We start from the raw sequence: 17,603 nt of genomic DNA on the forward strand, positions 1-17,603 counted from the left end.
ACAGCCTACAGTATTTTTAGTCTTTATGTTACAGTTAAAATATATGTTTATCAAATAAAGTAATGTTACAACTAATCGGGGATCCCTTTAAAAGGGGGGTTATTATGCATTTTCCAGACACATACAGTAGCTGAATTCTATAGCACAATCAAGTAACTATCTTAACTTCAATTGATATGAAAATGCTGTATATATCAAAAATAAACTTGACTTGCAATCATATCTAAACATCTTGAAACTAGCCTCCTTTCTTTAATCTAAACAAGAACTGGACTGAGAAGTTTAAGCTCAACAAAATGTGCAGTTCCACCAGGTGTTTGCTACATGTCGCTGCCCCTGGAGCTGCGTGGAGAGCTGTGCTCTCTGCTCTGTGGGGCAGGAGCACAGCTGTAGACAGAGCTCCAGGGAGGCGCTTTGTGTAAATAGGTGGAGCTTTGTACCAGAAAACATTTAGGCAGCTCCACATGGCTACCACAGCGGATTCATAGACTTCTCAAACATGAATGAATGAGTCAAAGCAACACCCTGGGTATATTTGTGATGAGGGAATGACATTACAACATGATATAAAACAACTAAAAAGTTATTTTTTGCTAAATACAACCCTCCTTTAAATCAGCAGATGTTTGAATGACAGGGAATCCTTACCTCTGAATTTCTTAGGTGGGTTGTTGAGGTCACCTGAGTCTGGTTGTACCACGCAGCGGTCATCCACCAGCCTGAGGAACACCCACCATCATTATAGTGACTCAGTCGTTCAAAACTAACAGCATTTATAAAACTTCTAATAACAATCTGTAGTGTTTTAATAAATAAAAACATTTTCAACAATATTCCTCATGTAATAAAACAATGAAGCATGAGCAAACAAAAACAAACTTTTTTTTTTAAATTTCAGATAAAGATTACTCTTTTAAAACGTGAGATGGGTGCCGTTAATTAAAAAGCACAGAGGACCTAAGTTTCWATAATACTTTCTAAAAACCTGTCAAACAGAAACTTACATCAATGTAATGAACAAATATGAATTGTGGATGTTTACTGATGCATATAGGTGTACAGTTGGTGTAAGAGCTGCTAAATCTGGACAAATACAGCATTCTAAGAATAAAAACTAAAAAACTAAAAAATCAACACACTGGATATTAAAGATCAGTAAATGACTCAAACAGTTTGCATGTTTAGCCTTTAGCATTTACTTCAGCAGCTGTCCTCTTCCTTCAGACAAACCACAAAATAATGTTGTAGGCTGAAAACCATAGAGAAAATACACTCTCAGAGTAATGACTGGTCAATGGTAACTGACATGTAGTCTCAACATGTAGCCTGGTTTTTTGTTTATTAAAAAAATGGGGTTGTAATWTATAAAACAAAGTATATTGGAACTAGTAAAAAAAATTATTGGAATAATAATGCGGTAGAATTTATAATTACAAGATTTCAGGCACTTTGATATTTGTTTGTACTTTTCCAGTCCAGAGACTAAACCCCTAATTTACACTGTGTCCGTTCCTCTCCGCCGCACTACACTCCGACCTCGGCAGTAAAAACACAACCATTGTAATCAAGGTGAGCGTTTACACCGCATCAGCAGGATGATGGCATGCGCACAGCAGTCCGCTAAAATAAGTTATTGGGGTAAGTGAAGTCAATCTACAAAGATTACACCACACTAACAGGAAAAATAACGAGGACAACATCCATATTTTTTAAATAATTCACGAAAGACAGACTAATTTTATCGAAATCTGTTTGGGAAGCAGAAAACACAACTGGATTTGATTCTGAAATAAGAATTTCAAAAAGACAGCGATGTGGTTTCAACTGTTTGTGGAGTCCGTCTTCCACAGAAAGAATTMTTTTGCTCCAACTTCCACATTAATCAGTGACTTTATTGCGCAATCTCGCTTTTCCTGCACATGCTTCTTAAAAGTTCCTCTGAGTGTCATCCAGGGGTGGAGCGGACGCAGTGTAAATTGTGGTGGAAACGAATGACGGTGAACTGCGCARCACAGTGAAACAGAGCAGAACTGCATGCAGTGTGTAAACCCGGGGTTCAATCAGATAATCTCAAAACACACTGSCAGAAGTCGAGCTGGGCATACAGTAGGCCTAAAGACCAAATCAGATGTGATATATAAGATGATAAAAAAATGTCCAAGTCATAATAAAAATGCTGACTCACTGAGTTTATGTTGAAGGACAGTTAGATCACATTCAGAATGACTTAAAACTTGGACTAGAGGAAAATAAATACTTGATTAAGTTTCTGATGCAGCCCTGCGAGGATCTCCTTCCCAACTGAATGTAAGCCAACTATAGAGCGCAGCATAAATATAAAAAAAAAAACAACTATTTGGCTCAGAATGGTATCTGAATAACCAAGATCAGAGACTGCAAACCTGAGGCAGGAAGTGTGCAGAGCTCTTTGGCCAATTTAGGCCCAGATGACCATATTTGGCATAATTCATGTCTAATAGCTGCATTAACTGTATTAAAATGTTTTTGACCATTTGACTCTATACAATTTTGGTTGTCTAAGATCTTTGCGYGCACTTTAAAAGTCCAGTTTTAGCCAGACTAAAAATAATTCAACTTAACATAAAACAGGAAAGGCTGAAAACTCTGTGAACTCTGTAGCACTCAAAGGATTGAGCTCAGAGGACGACATAATCTAAGACATGTTTTATTTTCATTTTATAACAAATCCTTCCCCCCACTCCAAGAAAAACAAATGAACAAAAAAAGTACAAGACCTTCACATTGGCAACYGTTTCATGTCTTTTTAAGGACAGTTATCACCCTTCATAAAACTTAACAAACATGTTTAGAGCTTTTTAATATTGATTTTATGATGAAAGCAATGCATTGTCAAGGACTTTAATGGGAACTCCTGAGAGTACTATTGCATTGTGGGTTAACACAAATAAAACACCTCTGTAGGCTGCTCCATCTGCTCTAGCTTTAGCCKTTTCTAGCTGATAAACTGCACCACTGGAGCGCAACGATGAGAGAGAAAAAACRCCTTGCTGTGCGAAATAAAGAGAYGGTACTTTGACCGTGTTGATGTATTAGTGGGCAAAGATCCAAAATGAAACAGGTGCAGTAAGAGTCAGTGATACCAAAGGTCAAGAGGGAATTTGGTTTTGCTTTTTGTGACACAGCACCTTCGGCTGTCAGTGTGTGTCCAGATGGATGCAGCGGTCTCTCAGGGGTGACATTCAGAATCCTGACAACACGGGTGACATCTAATATAATGATACTATTTTTAGGTTCGTCCTCTTAGCTTCTCTCTTTAAACAAAAGTACACACAGCAGTTGCAAGTGTGTGTTTGTGTGTGTGTGTGTGTGTGTGTGTGTGGGGGGGGGGGTGTACCACACAGGACAGGAAATTTGACAAATGAGCGCTGTCATGGCTGGCAGTCATCAAAGCTGCTCACACATCTGTTGCTATGGTAGGTGACGCAAAACAGTGAAACTGTGAAAGAGCACAGCTTTTAGGATGAGGGGAGAGGACCGGCTCCAACAGCTGCCGAGAGGCAGATAGAATTGTTACACAGCAAGAGGRGGAACGTCGCAGTATCCGAGAAGGTGAGGGAGGACAGGATAATACTGGCGCTGAGCTCATGACAACAACTGCAGTGTGCAAAGCAAACAACAACCAGGAGAGAGACAACATGTAAACATAAAGACCTAACGTCACCAACCCCTCTATGACCCTCCTCTTTCTTTCAGCTGTTCCTGTGATTGTCAATTAAGGGACACAGTTTGTTCTAGTCTCACTAAATAAGACACTAACTCATGGCCTACAATTAGGGAGGAGGCGAGATAGCAACTATTTAAAGACGTGACAATTAAATAGAGGGTAATTCAGGCTGCCTAAAATGGGAGAAAAGGAGTAAAACAATAAACTCAACATCATCACCCACATCCGAAAAGACAAAGGCARACCTTTCTGTTTCAGTCTGGTTCTCATGAACCACTGAACACATTTTAATGAAGCTTGCAGAAAGTCAGTGGAGTGGATCTACAATCCATGTAGGCCAACAACAATTTGGTTAGATGCCATTTTTACAGACACTAACCTAAAATTGGGTGTGGTAGTAGCCAGTGTTGTATAAAGYACCTCAAAGTGATACTTGAGTAAAAGTACAAGTATCTTATCATAAAATACTTTGGTAAAAGTCTTCTCTAAAAATATTGCTTGAGTAAAAGTCTTAAAGTATCTGATATTTTTTGTACTTAAGTATCAAAAGCAAATTTCTGACACAAAATCTACTTAAGTATTAAAAGTAAAAGTACTGAGTAAAAGTGAGCAGTTGGATTTTCCAAATGACATTTATTGGGAGGTGACTTCTCCAAAAAATATTTTTTCTAACGGCGTGCAGCTGTGATGGGTTGTGTACAAGCTAATAGGGTGTCAGAATGGTATATTTTTATACTTCTCATCCAACCACAATTAAATTCACTCAATCCAGGAAACACAATTTATCAGGATAGTATTTTTTTTAAGTAATAACAACTCAGAATAAAATAGGAGTAACGACTTTATACTTCTTACCTTTTTAAAAAATGTAGTGAGTAGAAAGTACAGATAATTGTGTAAAAATGTAATGAGTAAAAGTAAAAAGTACGTTGAAAAATAATTACTCAAGTAAAGTACAGATACCTAAAAATTCTACTTAAGTACAGTAACAAAGTATTTGTACTTAGTTACTTTACAACTCTGGTAGTAGCTATTGATCCTCAACACAGATTCTATAAGCACTAACACACACATGTCAAACTCATCATGGCATTTTTTGTGGCCCATGTGAGCTTTTAAGATGTACTGATGTAAAAAACAAAAGCTGCTTTCAAGCCAGAATTGACCATAAACTACATCTCCCATCATGGATGTTGATTATTTTACCCACAAAATGACAACATTCCACCACTAAGTGGAAGTAAGTGGAACTAAGTGGAAGTAGCTGGCAGCTGGTAMAAACCTCCATTTCACTGCATCTTCGCTGTGACCCAGTTGAACTGGTTGTAAATTTAAACTGGAACGCCACTTCCAGAGGGATTTACTGTTATTTAGTTAATMTTTAGTCATGCGTGTAGTACTTTTCAGTGTTTATAAGAGGACRTGTTAAAAYGCTGTTTCTATGCAGGGGATRCCATGTAGAGCTCAGTTATTGTTTGTTAGTGGTGCTCAGTCGTAGCAATGAGACGAGGAACGKGAYGTTGCGTGTTTGGTCAAACGTAAACACCAAACATCTATTGCTTTAAATGTTTAATATTTCCCCGTTTATTGTTACTACTGTTGCTGTTTTTAATCTTATTTCTGTAGTGTCTTTGAGTGTCTTGAAAAGTGCTTTATAAATAAAATGTAATATTATTATTAAAGTTAATTACAACTGGGCCTTTGAGGACCCCCATAATGCTCATGTGACCCTCAATAAAAATGAGTTTTGACAACTCTATAACAAACTGCGCAACACCCTTTGCCATTATCTTGCCTTGGTCATTTTTTAGAATATTGGTCTGACATGTAAAACTGGGTCGATATTAACGTCTGATATTGATTTCCCACTTTTTATCTTTGTGTTTCTGTTTTGGGAGGGGAGMTGGTTGGTTGAGCGTCATCTGTTTGATCATAATAGTGATACTGATGCTGCGTAACCAGGAATAACTGAAGTAGAGCCATGTCAGAGGTCTGGTTGTTTATTTATGGTATCAAAAAAAGACCCAAGTGTGTCTGTGAGTATAAGTATAATATAATTTGTGTGTTTGTGCAATATCGGTAAATATCGGTTTTTGGCCATAACAGCAATAACTATATAGGATATACATATCGGCTGAAATTTTCATATCGGTGCATCCCTAGCTGCGAGTTATTCACTACAAACTCTGAGAGGGACGTCTCGTAACATTGTGAGACTACATATTTTCCAAAACTTGAGCAAAACCTCGACAACGTTGTCATTTTTTTCAACATAAGATGATCTTATTTTAAAACTTTTGCATGAAAGGTGAGCAAAGTGAATTCCTTCAAGGATTGCTAGGCTTTTAATTAGTAATAAGAAATTAAATATTAAAATGTGACATTTGACAGCTATCAGCCCTGCAGAAAATGTGACCATGACTGCTACAAGCTCAAACTGTATGAGGATGTCATGGCTTTTTTTTTTTTTGGTTTYTTTGGATGAATGCATTTTTTAGCATTTAAAACAAATCTATCTGTTTAAACAATTCAACCAAAATTACAGACAGCGAAAGCTTTCAGATGAYAACTCTGTGTTATTTTAAAGTAGCTAACTGGATGAATGCAGCACAGCTCCACACTTTGAAACACTGCAATCTAATAAATGATGGTACTGATGCCTGAGTAAATGTTTCTGCTGACTAAAGCTGTCCTAAGATATAAACACACATTTTTTTTWAAAAACTCTCCACTTCACAACCTGCGCAACCAGGTCTTTGGCACAAGAAACAGTCATAAAATTACAAATATATATATATACGCTTAGTTGTATCAGTTTTGATCAAATCAGTTGTGTATTCTGCCTCATACTGTCCATATACGGTTCAAGTACTCTCTATCAGAGGTAGTGAATGGTTCATAAAAGAAGCAGGCTTACCCCAAAGTGCTGATAAATCCGCTGGTGGTACCTTCAGCATACAGAGAACAAATGTCTCCTATGTGGAGGAAACTAGACATTTTGTCCGACATGGTTTCTCAGCGTTAACTGCACCTTAAAAAGATAAGAGAACTCTTAGATGATACATAACAGAGAAGGGTTACTTTACAAACCTCAGATAATAGCAGTTTACCTCAAGTTGCYTTGAAATTACAAACTAATGTACAAATAAACAGAAAGCAGTGACTGCTCTGAACAAGTTACTTGACTGGTTTGTCTGCCCTGAATGCTGGTGTCCAGTTGTCACAGCGCCACTTATTATCCATTTATTTCACACAGTGGTTCACAACGTTGGGGTCAGTGCCCCACTGAGAGTCCTGAAACACCAAATAACGGGTCCTCGTTTGGTATTTAAAGAGCAAAACACTACTAATCTCCGAATATCAACTTACATTTTTAATATGTCACACAGCATGTTTTTTTTTTTATATTTTTACTGTAACTGTTACGGAGAATAAAAACTGTATGAATAATATTGACGTTGTGAATATTAAGGCTAATAGTTTTAATTCGCTCATGTTTGATTAGGTTCTCATTAGTAGTTTGTATATTTATTAAACTGACAACAGGTGGGGTCACATGTCTGTATCACAATCATTTTGTAGATTGAGAGCTAAAACGTTTAGAAACAATTGATTTAGGCCATACATCAATGAAAACTACAGCTAATTTATTAATACATCTTTGCTAAAATGTCCATTAATACATGAAAACTTACACAAGCACTCTATAAACATTTCATCTGTGCAGCCCAAGGTAAACACTGTGAAGAACTCTTGAATTACTAAAAAGTGGACAATAATAATGACATAAGGAAATAAATAAAAGCTCATTTGTTCCTCTTTTTTTTCTGAGCACTCTTATGTTTTCTGGATGAAACTAATCTATCCTGCAGTTTAGTGAGGAGTCTGGGGACAGTCAGCTTGTGTCAGAAGCCCAGAAACACAATGAGGAGGGAAAAGTAGGTTACTTTTGTTTTCTTTCTTTCTAGCAAAGAAAAAAAATTAAATAATGCCAATTTTGACATGTTTCCTCTAATTTATGCTTAAACGCGTTAAATGCCTGTAAACCTTAAACTTATTACACATTTTAAATCTGCAACTTTAGCTGTGAGAAACTAAAGGTCATAGCAGCACGTTTCCAGACGAATCTTGCCACATATAAACTTTATATTYCGTCTACTGCAGAAAATTTAAATGGTCATTTTAAACAAACAATTGCATTTCGAGTAGAAAAGGTAAACAGAAACATCCCAACCAACCTGCCTACATTTTTGTTTCGGTTTATTTATTTATTTATTTTTAGCACGCGCGGCAGAACACGACAGAAACAAAGAGCGAGTGGGCTACTTCCTGACAGGGATGCTCTCATTTCTGTCAGATATAAACAGAAGCAGAAGAAGAAGAAGAAGAAAGGCAAACGCGCTGACTAGAAAACTACAAACAGACAAGGACTTTACCTAACCCCCCAAAAAATGACCAAGACGTCAAAAAGACAGAGGCAGTCAGAGACTGAGAGGCGACAGGAAGTGGGTCATCACAGGATAATTTCCACAGCCTCGGTTAAGTCCATGGCAGTAAACTCCAGGTGAGAGCAGCGTTATCTCTGACAGCTGAACGCGTCCTCCGTAACAGTCCTCTTCTTACCTCCTCCACATGTCACCGCAGGACCGCCCATTGGCTTACTATTTATACTGCAGCAAAGCTTTCTGGGTAGTGTAGTTTTTTTTTTTTTTTTGAAAAGAAGAAGCAGAAGTAGGTGGCCTCATTAAAATAAAACCAGTTGTTGCTTTCAAACTCACTGTTATGATTCTAAATAATTTTAGTATTTTGATTTGGCGTGTGCAAATAAAAATAATCACCCTGAAAATACGAAACACATCAAACAAAAAATGAACAGGTCGAAAGTTTTAAAAACTAAGGAAGCCGAGAGCGTCTGTTCCCCATGGTTTTCACATGATAACAACATAACATGTCGTTATCATGAAATAACAAGAAATGTTTTTGCAATATAATGACATATTTTCATTATCACGAAATGAGGAGGACCGTTTTCTCGAGATAACGAGTTATGGTTTTCTGTGCATCATTTAGTAATTATGGAGATGGTCCAGTTCCCTCAGCTGGTGACTGATAAAGTTTATTATATCATCAGGATCACTGTKTAAACGCCTGCTGGTATACAGTCAGACCAGACGTCTGACAAGAGCTGATATGAAAGTCAGTCCGTCCGTCGGTTGGTGGATGGATTGATGGATGGATAGATGGACAGTAATCTTCATCAATGAACAGCTGAGGGGACCAGGTTGTCTCCACTAAAACATACACAATAGGAAAACCATCTGGAAAACTTGTTATCTTGAGAAAACGCTCCTTGTTAATTTGTGATAAGACATTATATGTCGTTATCACAAGAAAATTATGGAAAACACAGTATTTATATACAGAAAATGTCCCGTCTTGGCTTCCACAGAAAACTGACACAAATGTTCAAGACTACACAATCATCTTCCTATAATAATCAATTCATATTATAAGTTCAAGTTCAAGAATCTTTGTTATTCCCAAGGGGCAGTTTGTTTCACAGCCAGTAGATATAAAACAAAAACATTCATACACAAAGATCACAAATGTTCATTAATAAATGTAACTGCAATTTAATGATTTATATATTATAACCCATAAATGCACCCACTGCCATGAAAAGTGAGCAATCATGTAATTTTCTGTCTATTTGTCTTTTCAGTCATGTTAGCAAATTATGTTATGAATCAATTTAATGGATTTTGATTGAATTCATTAAAAAAATGTTTTTGGATAAAAAAAAYTAATAGATTATTTTTTGGAGTTTATCCAATTCAAGATGGCTGGCAAAGAAAATAACCCCAAAGAAACACAAAAATGTCTGCAACTCAGTCGATTTTACAGATATTGGGTTAAAATTGATGTGGTAGTATAGCTGAGGTCACCCCAACACAGAGCATTAATGTTTTTATTTCAATTCAATTGAAAAATAATTTATTGATCCTAGAGTGAAATTAGGTGTTGTTGTACTTCTTTTAACTAAAGACTTATTGATGCTGATGGCTGTGGGCAGGAAAGATCTTCTGTAGCGGTCTGTATTACAGCGAAGTTGAAGAAGCCTCCGACTGAAGACACTTTGTGTCTCTATGACAGTCTGATGAAGAGGATGGTCAGGGTTGTCCACAATGTTCTTGATTTTATGTAAAATCCTTCTTTGCACCATCATCTCCAGAGATTCCACAGTCGTCCCCAGAACAGAACCAGCCTTCTTTATCAGGTTGTTTAGCCTTTTTAGGTCCCTGGCTCTGATGCTGCTGCCCCAACAGATGATGGCAGAAGAGATGACGCTCTCAACAACAGACTTGTAGAAGATCTGCAGCATCTTACTGCAGACATTGAAGGATCTCAGCTTCCTTAAGACGTACAGTCTGCTCTGTCCTTTCTTGTAGACTGCTTCACTGTTGAGTCTCCAGTCCAGTCTGTTGTCCAGATGAACACCGAGGTATTTATATTCCTCATGTTGGTCAAATGTTGGTGTTAAAGGCAGCAGTCAGTGTTAATTTTATTAAAACCAAGTACTAACTAAAGAAAAATGGAGTCCAAAACACATCTGGATTTCAAACTGGTTCTCTTAAACATACTCTTGTACGTTTTAAAGTCCAAATATTGGGTCTTCATTTAATTTATATGCATTTCTCCAATACATACAGTATAATATTTCAGAAAAGCAGTACAGTACAGTATATAAAAGGTTTATTATTTAACAATATTCTACTTTCAAAGTAAAAGCAAATTTTAAAAAATGTCAATATTTAAATATGCTTTGGTTTCCAACGGCTTAGGATCAAATTTTTATTTTATAAGATCTTTAAATTCTGCATTATTAACTTGTTTTAGATCAAAATTAGCCACCAAACAAAATATACTGGCTTGTATTTAAGTTAATACATAACAAACTAATATTGTTCATAATCAAGTATTTTTTCAYTGTTTTTACTCGTTCTTTTAGCTCTACCCATGAGACTAATAAGTTAATATCATCTGTGAACATTATAGGTTTAAAGAACAAATCTTTGAAATACATTGTAAATATCCTAACATGGTTATTATCTTTAGCTGTGATTCTGCCTCATTTATTTTTACAGATTGAAACTAARTTAAATAAATTTACTGATCATTAGAAACGCCTCCAATTCTATACTGTTCATAAAAACATACAGTATAGACATAAGGAAATGTAGAAAAAAAGACCAGCTTGTTTGTTTATTCACAATAATGGTTAGTCGGATAATATATTTATATCAGTTCTGGTCAACTTTTCCCAATTTCAGTGAAGGTAATCTATACTTAGGTTTATTTTGTTACAACATAGCAGGAGAATAGAATAGAATAGAATAGAATAGAATAGAATAGAATAGAATAGAATAGAATAGAATAGAATACTGTGCCTTTATATAATTCGGTGTAGGACATTGGAGTCTAATTAGGAATTCCTCCCATGGACGTGTCACATGTTGTGGACATTATTTCATGTATGTAATGTCAAAAACAGAAGCATAGGTAATGTTTTACAAACAAGAGCTCATGCTGAGCATGTCAACATGTGAAAGCACACAAAATAAAGGCATGAGTGGTGTGAGCAGCAGCTTCCTGTCAGAATCCAACACTGGCTGCAAGATTCATGGGTCGTTAATGTCAAGTAGGCCCGTGTTTTTCAACGCTAGTCCTCAAGGCACACTGCCCTGCATGTTCTAGATGTTTCCCTCTTTCAACACAGCTGTTTTCAATTGATAACTGATTAACAGGCTTTTGTTGAACTGCAGTCATCTGAGTCAGGTGCGTTRAAGCAGGGAAACGTCTAAAACATGCAGAGCAGTGTGCCTTGAGGACCAGGGTTTGGAAACACTGAAGTAGGCAATATCTGCCCAAAATATACAGTAATTAATTTAAAAAAACTTCGAAATCTTAAAACTTCATTGCTGTTTATTGCTGATCCCTCCTGACTCTGTGACATGTTTTATTATATGCATCACAAACAGACTTCTCTATATAGTAAAATATAAGTATTCTACAATACTGAATGCACAAATACCACAACATGGGGCAGAGCATCAAAGATGGATCATTTTTCATAATTACCCACAAATGAGAAACAGAGTGGTGTGCAGGATGAAAAAAATACTTTCATCTCTAAAATGGGTCCAGTGGCATTTATCAAACCCACTGATTAGCTCTTAATGTGGGGTCTTAGCTGAAAGATCTACAGAGATGGGAAGAGTGGAGCACGTGGAGACGGAGAAGTGTCCATAATCATAAAAAGAGGRCTTCTGTTCTCTTTCTCCTCTTCACATCAGTCTTTTTACTGTGCCCACTGAAGCCTTTGAGATGTTAATACCTGTTGATTGCAGTGCAGCAGCATACTTTAAGACAAATCAATCAAGCAAACAAAATAAAACATGTGTGATTCATGTTTAAGTGCTCTGATGAAACGGAGAACCAGCAGGATGCTGCACAAAAAGCTCTAATAATGTGTGAGGCATCACCGACAACACTGCTGCACACTCTTTCCTCGTGTTCAATCAATAATGCATGAAACAAGAAATTAAAAAGCATTTATGCAAAAAACGGACCATGTTTTGTTTTTTGTTTTTTTAGCAAAAGACTGGATWAGAGGAACCTTCTCTCTACCCATCAGGGTCGTCAAGTGTCGTCTCAAAGTTAAATATTTCACATCTCGGATACTTCTYGTTTCAGGCTCAGGATAAATTTGACATAAGCTGAAGTTGAATACAAATCGGTGAGTACCCAGTTGTCATGGATACAGTGTTCAGACGACAGGCTTCCACGCAGAAAGAGAAAAAAAAAAAACAAGAATAAATCTAAAACTGGACACAGCTGCTTGTGTTTCAGTGCAGCAATGATCCGGATGTCAGCAGTGGTTTGATTCAGTTTCAGGGTTGGACTCGGTCCCTGCTCTGTGGCTCGCTTTAACCGGAGGAGCTCGTCTGCTGCTGTTTGCCCACGTAAAGCAAAAGAACACATGCTTCAGATAGAAAAGGGACAGATTTGAAGACAGACTGATTTCCCGAGCACTGTASGGGGTCACAAACGAACACACGGGCCTGGTGGGACGTAGCGAACAGTGGGCTTTCCTGCCCAAACACAGTAAAACATCTGCATGTTTGGAGCGTTCCGGAGACGTTGGGATGGAAGAAAACAGGACCCATCTATATGGGAGCACAGACTGTGGGATTCATCCTGGTCTTCTCTCAGAGCTTTCCCTGAGCCGCTCAGAGCTAAACGGTTAAGATTTTTTTGTTTGCATGGCAGAGAGTGGGCCAAGTCTGCAAGACCAGTTCTAAAATATCTGTAACACTGATTTCATTCTAGAAAACACTTCAAATGTCAGTCTAGACTTGTTGCGAGGAAAGATGGAGGGTATTGTTCTCAGTGCAGTCGCAGAGCTGAGATGGCAAACATTAAACTCTAATGCTGCTGGAACCATATGATGGCTGATTAGCAGTTCAAATCTGTAGAACCCCTTTTAACTTCAGATTCATGCTTAGCTTTTGTAAGATGTAATGAGAACAGAATATTAAACTCCATTTCATTCTGGCCTTTTCAGTCTGTAACGTTATTTGATATAGTGAAGCCCAATGCTTTTAAAAATCTTTTCTTCTTATGAAGCTACACTCGGTACCTCATTTTGACCAACTGAAGACAGCATTTCTTTAGAATTGTTAATTTATTAAATATATTTTATTGAATATATACATTTATGTATTCAGAACCTTTAATTAGTACAAATTAAAGTACTTTTGGCAGCAGTTACTATAAAGTATTTCTAGGTTTGATGCAACAAGCTTTGCACAGCTGGACTGCACTGCAAAAAATGTCCACCTAACCAAGTTTTAAAATCTTATATCAGCCAAAAAGTCTTTTTGATCTTGTTTTGAGACTGATTTACTAAACAAGAACTGGTTGTGTAAGAATAATAATCTTGTTTTCAGAATGTGTAAGATTATTTGTCTTGTTAGTCTGAAAATTTGACTCAAATTAAGTCAAAACTTTCTGACAATGGAGTAAGAAAATTTTACTTGGTAAGATTCTTGAAATACTTGATTTGACTCATTTTTTTCTTATTTCAAGAATCTTACCAAGTAAAATTTTCTTAATCCATTGGCAGATATTTTGACATTCTGAAAACAAGATGATTATTCTTACACAATCAGTTCTTGTTTAGTAAATCAGTCTCAAAACAAGATCAAAAAGGCTTTTTGGCTGGATAGAAGATTTTAAAACTTGGTAAGATGAACAGTTCTTGCAGTGTGGGAGATTTTAGAGGTGCACCGATTGCAGTTTCCTGACCGATCAGTGATCTTTAAAAAGTCTGACCTGCCGATTCTGATTTTGGCCGATATTTTTTAAACAACTGACGCTGTCAGGTGTTATAAGGTCACAATACACCTTTAATGTTCCAATTTTATTTCACTGAAAAACACAGAACAATACCCTTGAAACACTAACTTGTTTTAACTGGACATTAGGTAGTGCTCACAGCAGAGCAAAAGGGGACAGTGGCTGATTTTCAGACCTGTGTGGAGGCAGATGAGAAGCCAGTCTTTTCCACGATCTTATATAAGTATCGGCCAATCTCCCAAAATGAAGAATTTAGAGATCTCTAGGAGATTTTCTACAATTTTCTTTGTAAATCTTTTAAAACTCAGTCTGGTTGGAGCTATTTTCATCCAATGACATTCAATAGGACTCTGGCTGAACCACTCTAGAACATCTGCAGAGTTGACCCTGCAGCAGTCCAGAGTGTCTTCACATTAAGGTTTGGTTCATTGTTGAGCTGGAAGGTTAACAAGGTTAACCTCTGACCTAGAACATTACTGTACTTTGCTCCATTCAGTTTTCCATCAACCCTGACCAGTCTCAGTCCACAGCATAATGCTGCCACCACCATGCTTCACTGTGCAGATGGTGCTGAGCAAGGGATGAACAAAATGATAGAACTGAGGCCAAACACTTTAATCAGACCTGAGTGTTTTTATTCCTTGGTCTGATTGTCCTTCAGGCAGCTTGTAATGCTTTTTTTTTCATTATTTATTTCATTTAATTAAATCAAAACAAATTTCAACACATCTTTAAATGATATATAATGTTTTTCACTGAGGACAGGCTTTCGTTTGGCTACACTTGCTTAAAACCTAAATTGGTAGAGGCTTGTAGTTTTGTTTGTCGTTCTAGAACTTATAGTTCCATGTCCAACCAGGAGAACCTCAGTAAGAGTGACCTTTGTGTTCCTTGACACCTCTCTCACCAAGACAGTTATTTGTTGATTGCTCAGTATGACCTGTCTCTGAGCTCTGCTGACATGTCCTCRGATCTCATGGCTTGGTCTTTGCCATGTTGTGCATCATCAGCAAAAAGAGATGGGTTCCTGTCTGAATCAGGTCCCATCAGTTTATTTTGCCACCAGAAGACTCCAACCAAGGTGTAAACATATCTCAGTAGTGATCAGGAGAAATTGGAGTCAACTGAGCTCAATTCAAGTGTTGCTGCAAAACTGCAGAAAGTTAGGACCCAGAACACAGACTGGATGAGAAGTTCTGTAAATGGTTTATTATAAAATAAAGCACTGACTTGGCAGCTTGAAACTTTCAAAGACTCAAGAAGGCTCAGGGATAAATGGACGGCAACATCAGTAATACTTTAATGACACAGGAGGAGTATATGGATCCAAACTAATTAACTCTAACGGGAGCAGATGAGAAGTGGGCATGGCAGGACTGAGGAGCAGAAACATGGTAACAAATAACCAAAAGAACTAAACAATACGGTCATAATAATTTATTATGTATCTAATAAAAATATACAGAAAACATGATGATCAAAAGGAAACTAAACCTGATCTAAAGGACTATCAAAACACACAAATGTGATGTTACAGTTTGTATTCGTAATAAAATTAAAACAATGTCAAAAATTCCATTTTCACTTTGTTTCAATGCGGTAAATAAAACGTTTAGATTAGTTAAAAAATTCTTAATTTCAACTGTAGCATCAAGTTGCAACAAAACCATATTTAACGTCGGAAACCACTGTATCTAGTGAACATCACACCCCAGTACAGACACCACATTTCTCACATCACACTGAAACAAGTTAAGATTGTCACCCTTCCTTTAAAGGAGGGGTGACAACCTTTATGTGCAAAGAAGTTTCCTCTKTTTTTTACTAACTTTTTAAAGCAAGAAGCTGAATGGGAAAACGAACAGCTGAACCACCGATAAAACGARATGTAACTACCCAAAAACCAGGAACCCCACTTTCTTGGTATCTAACACCCTAACACGAGGAAGAGCTCTACCTTGCTAAAAATAATAATAAAACCATTATGCTGGTTTAATAGCCTGCGTAATCCCTCTGGAAATAGTCTGATTAAAGCAGCTGCAGAAATATTCTAATTAGGTCTTGTGATTTTGTCATACAACTTTGAAAAATACATTTATAGTTGTCATTAAAAAAGTGTGTTAARAGATCAGATTACAGTGAATACATTTATCTTTCAGTTTCTAGCTTGTGTTTTTTTTATCATGTCCTGAATAAGATGTTGATGTAAAGAGACGCCGTCAGTGAGTGTCCTCCTTACAAACATGTCTGCAGAGCAGAGGATCACTTCAGCATGTCCCCTTGGTTACAGCATAATCAGTTTGACAGACCATGCCAGGAGGGACTGCATGTCTGACAGGGGGACAGGTGTCTGATTTCTGTAGTCAGACAGTGGGGATTTTTTTTTTGTTTGTTTTGAACACTGTTGCCCCTCAGATTCTTTTCTGTTTGATCTGAAACGCTGAAATTAAACAATACTTGAGGAGACGGTGGGGCTAAATCACCTGTGTGACCTGGTCTGTAAGCTGCTTTAACTGCAGATAATCCAACAGGATTAGRAGAATGGAGGCTTCAGTTTTACTACATGTTCTGAAGTACCTCAGTACCTCAGTCTCTGTCAGTGKATGCACGCATTTATGTTACACTTTAGATCATTTTGTTGCACATTTATTTATGAGACATATTTAACACTAAGGGGTGTAAATCACCAGCTTTATCACAATACGATTTTACATCAATATGTTTGGATGACGATTCGATATTTCTCGATATCACAAAATCTGTCATGATATGATTTCGATTGAATTCAATTCAAGTCTGCGATCGATATAATGCAATATCATATGCCCATCTAACATAGTCATTGTGTTAGATGGGCATATGATATAGATTCCCATCAAGTAAATGATGACGATACAGATCAATATTTTTTGCCTCGATATAAGTGAATCATGAACCATTCAAATTGATATATCGATATTGATCGATGTGTCGTTACGCCTCTTTTTAACACGACACCTGTAGCTGCACTAATAACTTGACAGCAGTGGGTTTTATAGGACAAACACCAAGTTCTCTTAATTGCTGATATATCAATCTTACAGGTCATGTTATTTTTGATCACCAAAGGCAAAAGGTCAAATGTTTTATTGGTGAAATGAAGTTTATATGATTTACAGAAAGTGTGCAATAATTGGTTAAACAAAATAAGGCAGGTGCATAAATTTGGACACTGTTGCTGTTTTATTGATTTCAAAACCTTTAGAACTAATTATTGGAGCTTAACTTTGGTTTGTTAAGTTCAGTGACCCTTGAGCTCCATACACAAGGGACTCCAATTGTGAGAAAGGGTATTTAAGGGAGGCAAATGTAGGTTTTTCTCCTCTTTGCATCTTTTCTGAAGAGTGGCAGCATGGGAGTCTGAAAACAACTTTCAAATAAGCTGAAAACAAAGATTGTTCACCGTCATGGTTTAGGGGAAGGATAAAGAAAGATATCT

At 37.0% G+C, this 17,603-nt stretch overlaps 1 protein-coding gene across 1 annotated transcript in view; it reads right to left on the reverse strand.

Moving 5' to 3' along the window:
• The window catches only part of itpr1b (inositol 1,4,5-trisphosphate receptor, type 1b), a gene marked incomplete in the record, with an annotated part of 134,739 nt that extends 126,232 nt beyond the window's left edge, over window positions 1-8,507 (reverse strand). Inside the window, 3 exon segments of the mRNA XM_014021964.1 lie at window positions 649-719; window positions 6,624-6,737; window positions 8,143-8,507. Of these exon segments, the coding sequence (XP_013877418.1) occupies window positions 649-719; window positions 6,624-6,715 (163 nt within the window).
• Window positions 8,508-17,603: the final 9,096 nt, after the last annotated feature.

Source organism: Austrofundulus limnaeus, unplaced genomic scaffold (genome assembly GCF_001266775.1).
Source record: "Austrofundulus limnaeus strain Quisiro unplaced genomic scaffold, Austrofundulus_limnaeus-1.0 Scaffold312, whole genome shotgun sequence".
Classification (NCBI taxonomy): domain Eukaryota; kingdom Metazoa; phylum Chordata; class Actinopteri; order Cyprinodontiformes; family Rivulidae; genus Austrofundulus; species Austrofundulus limnaeus.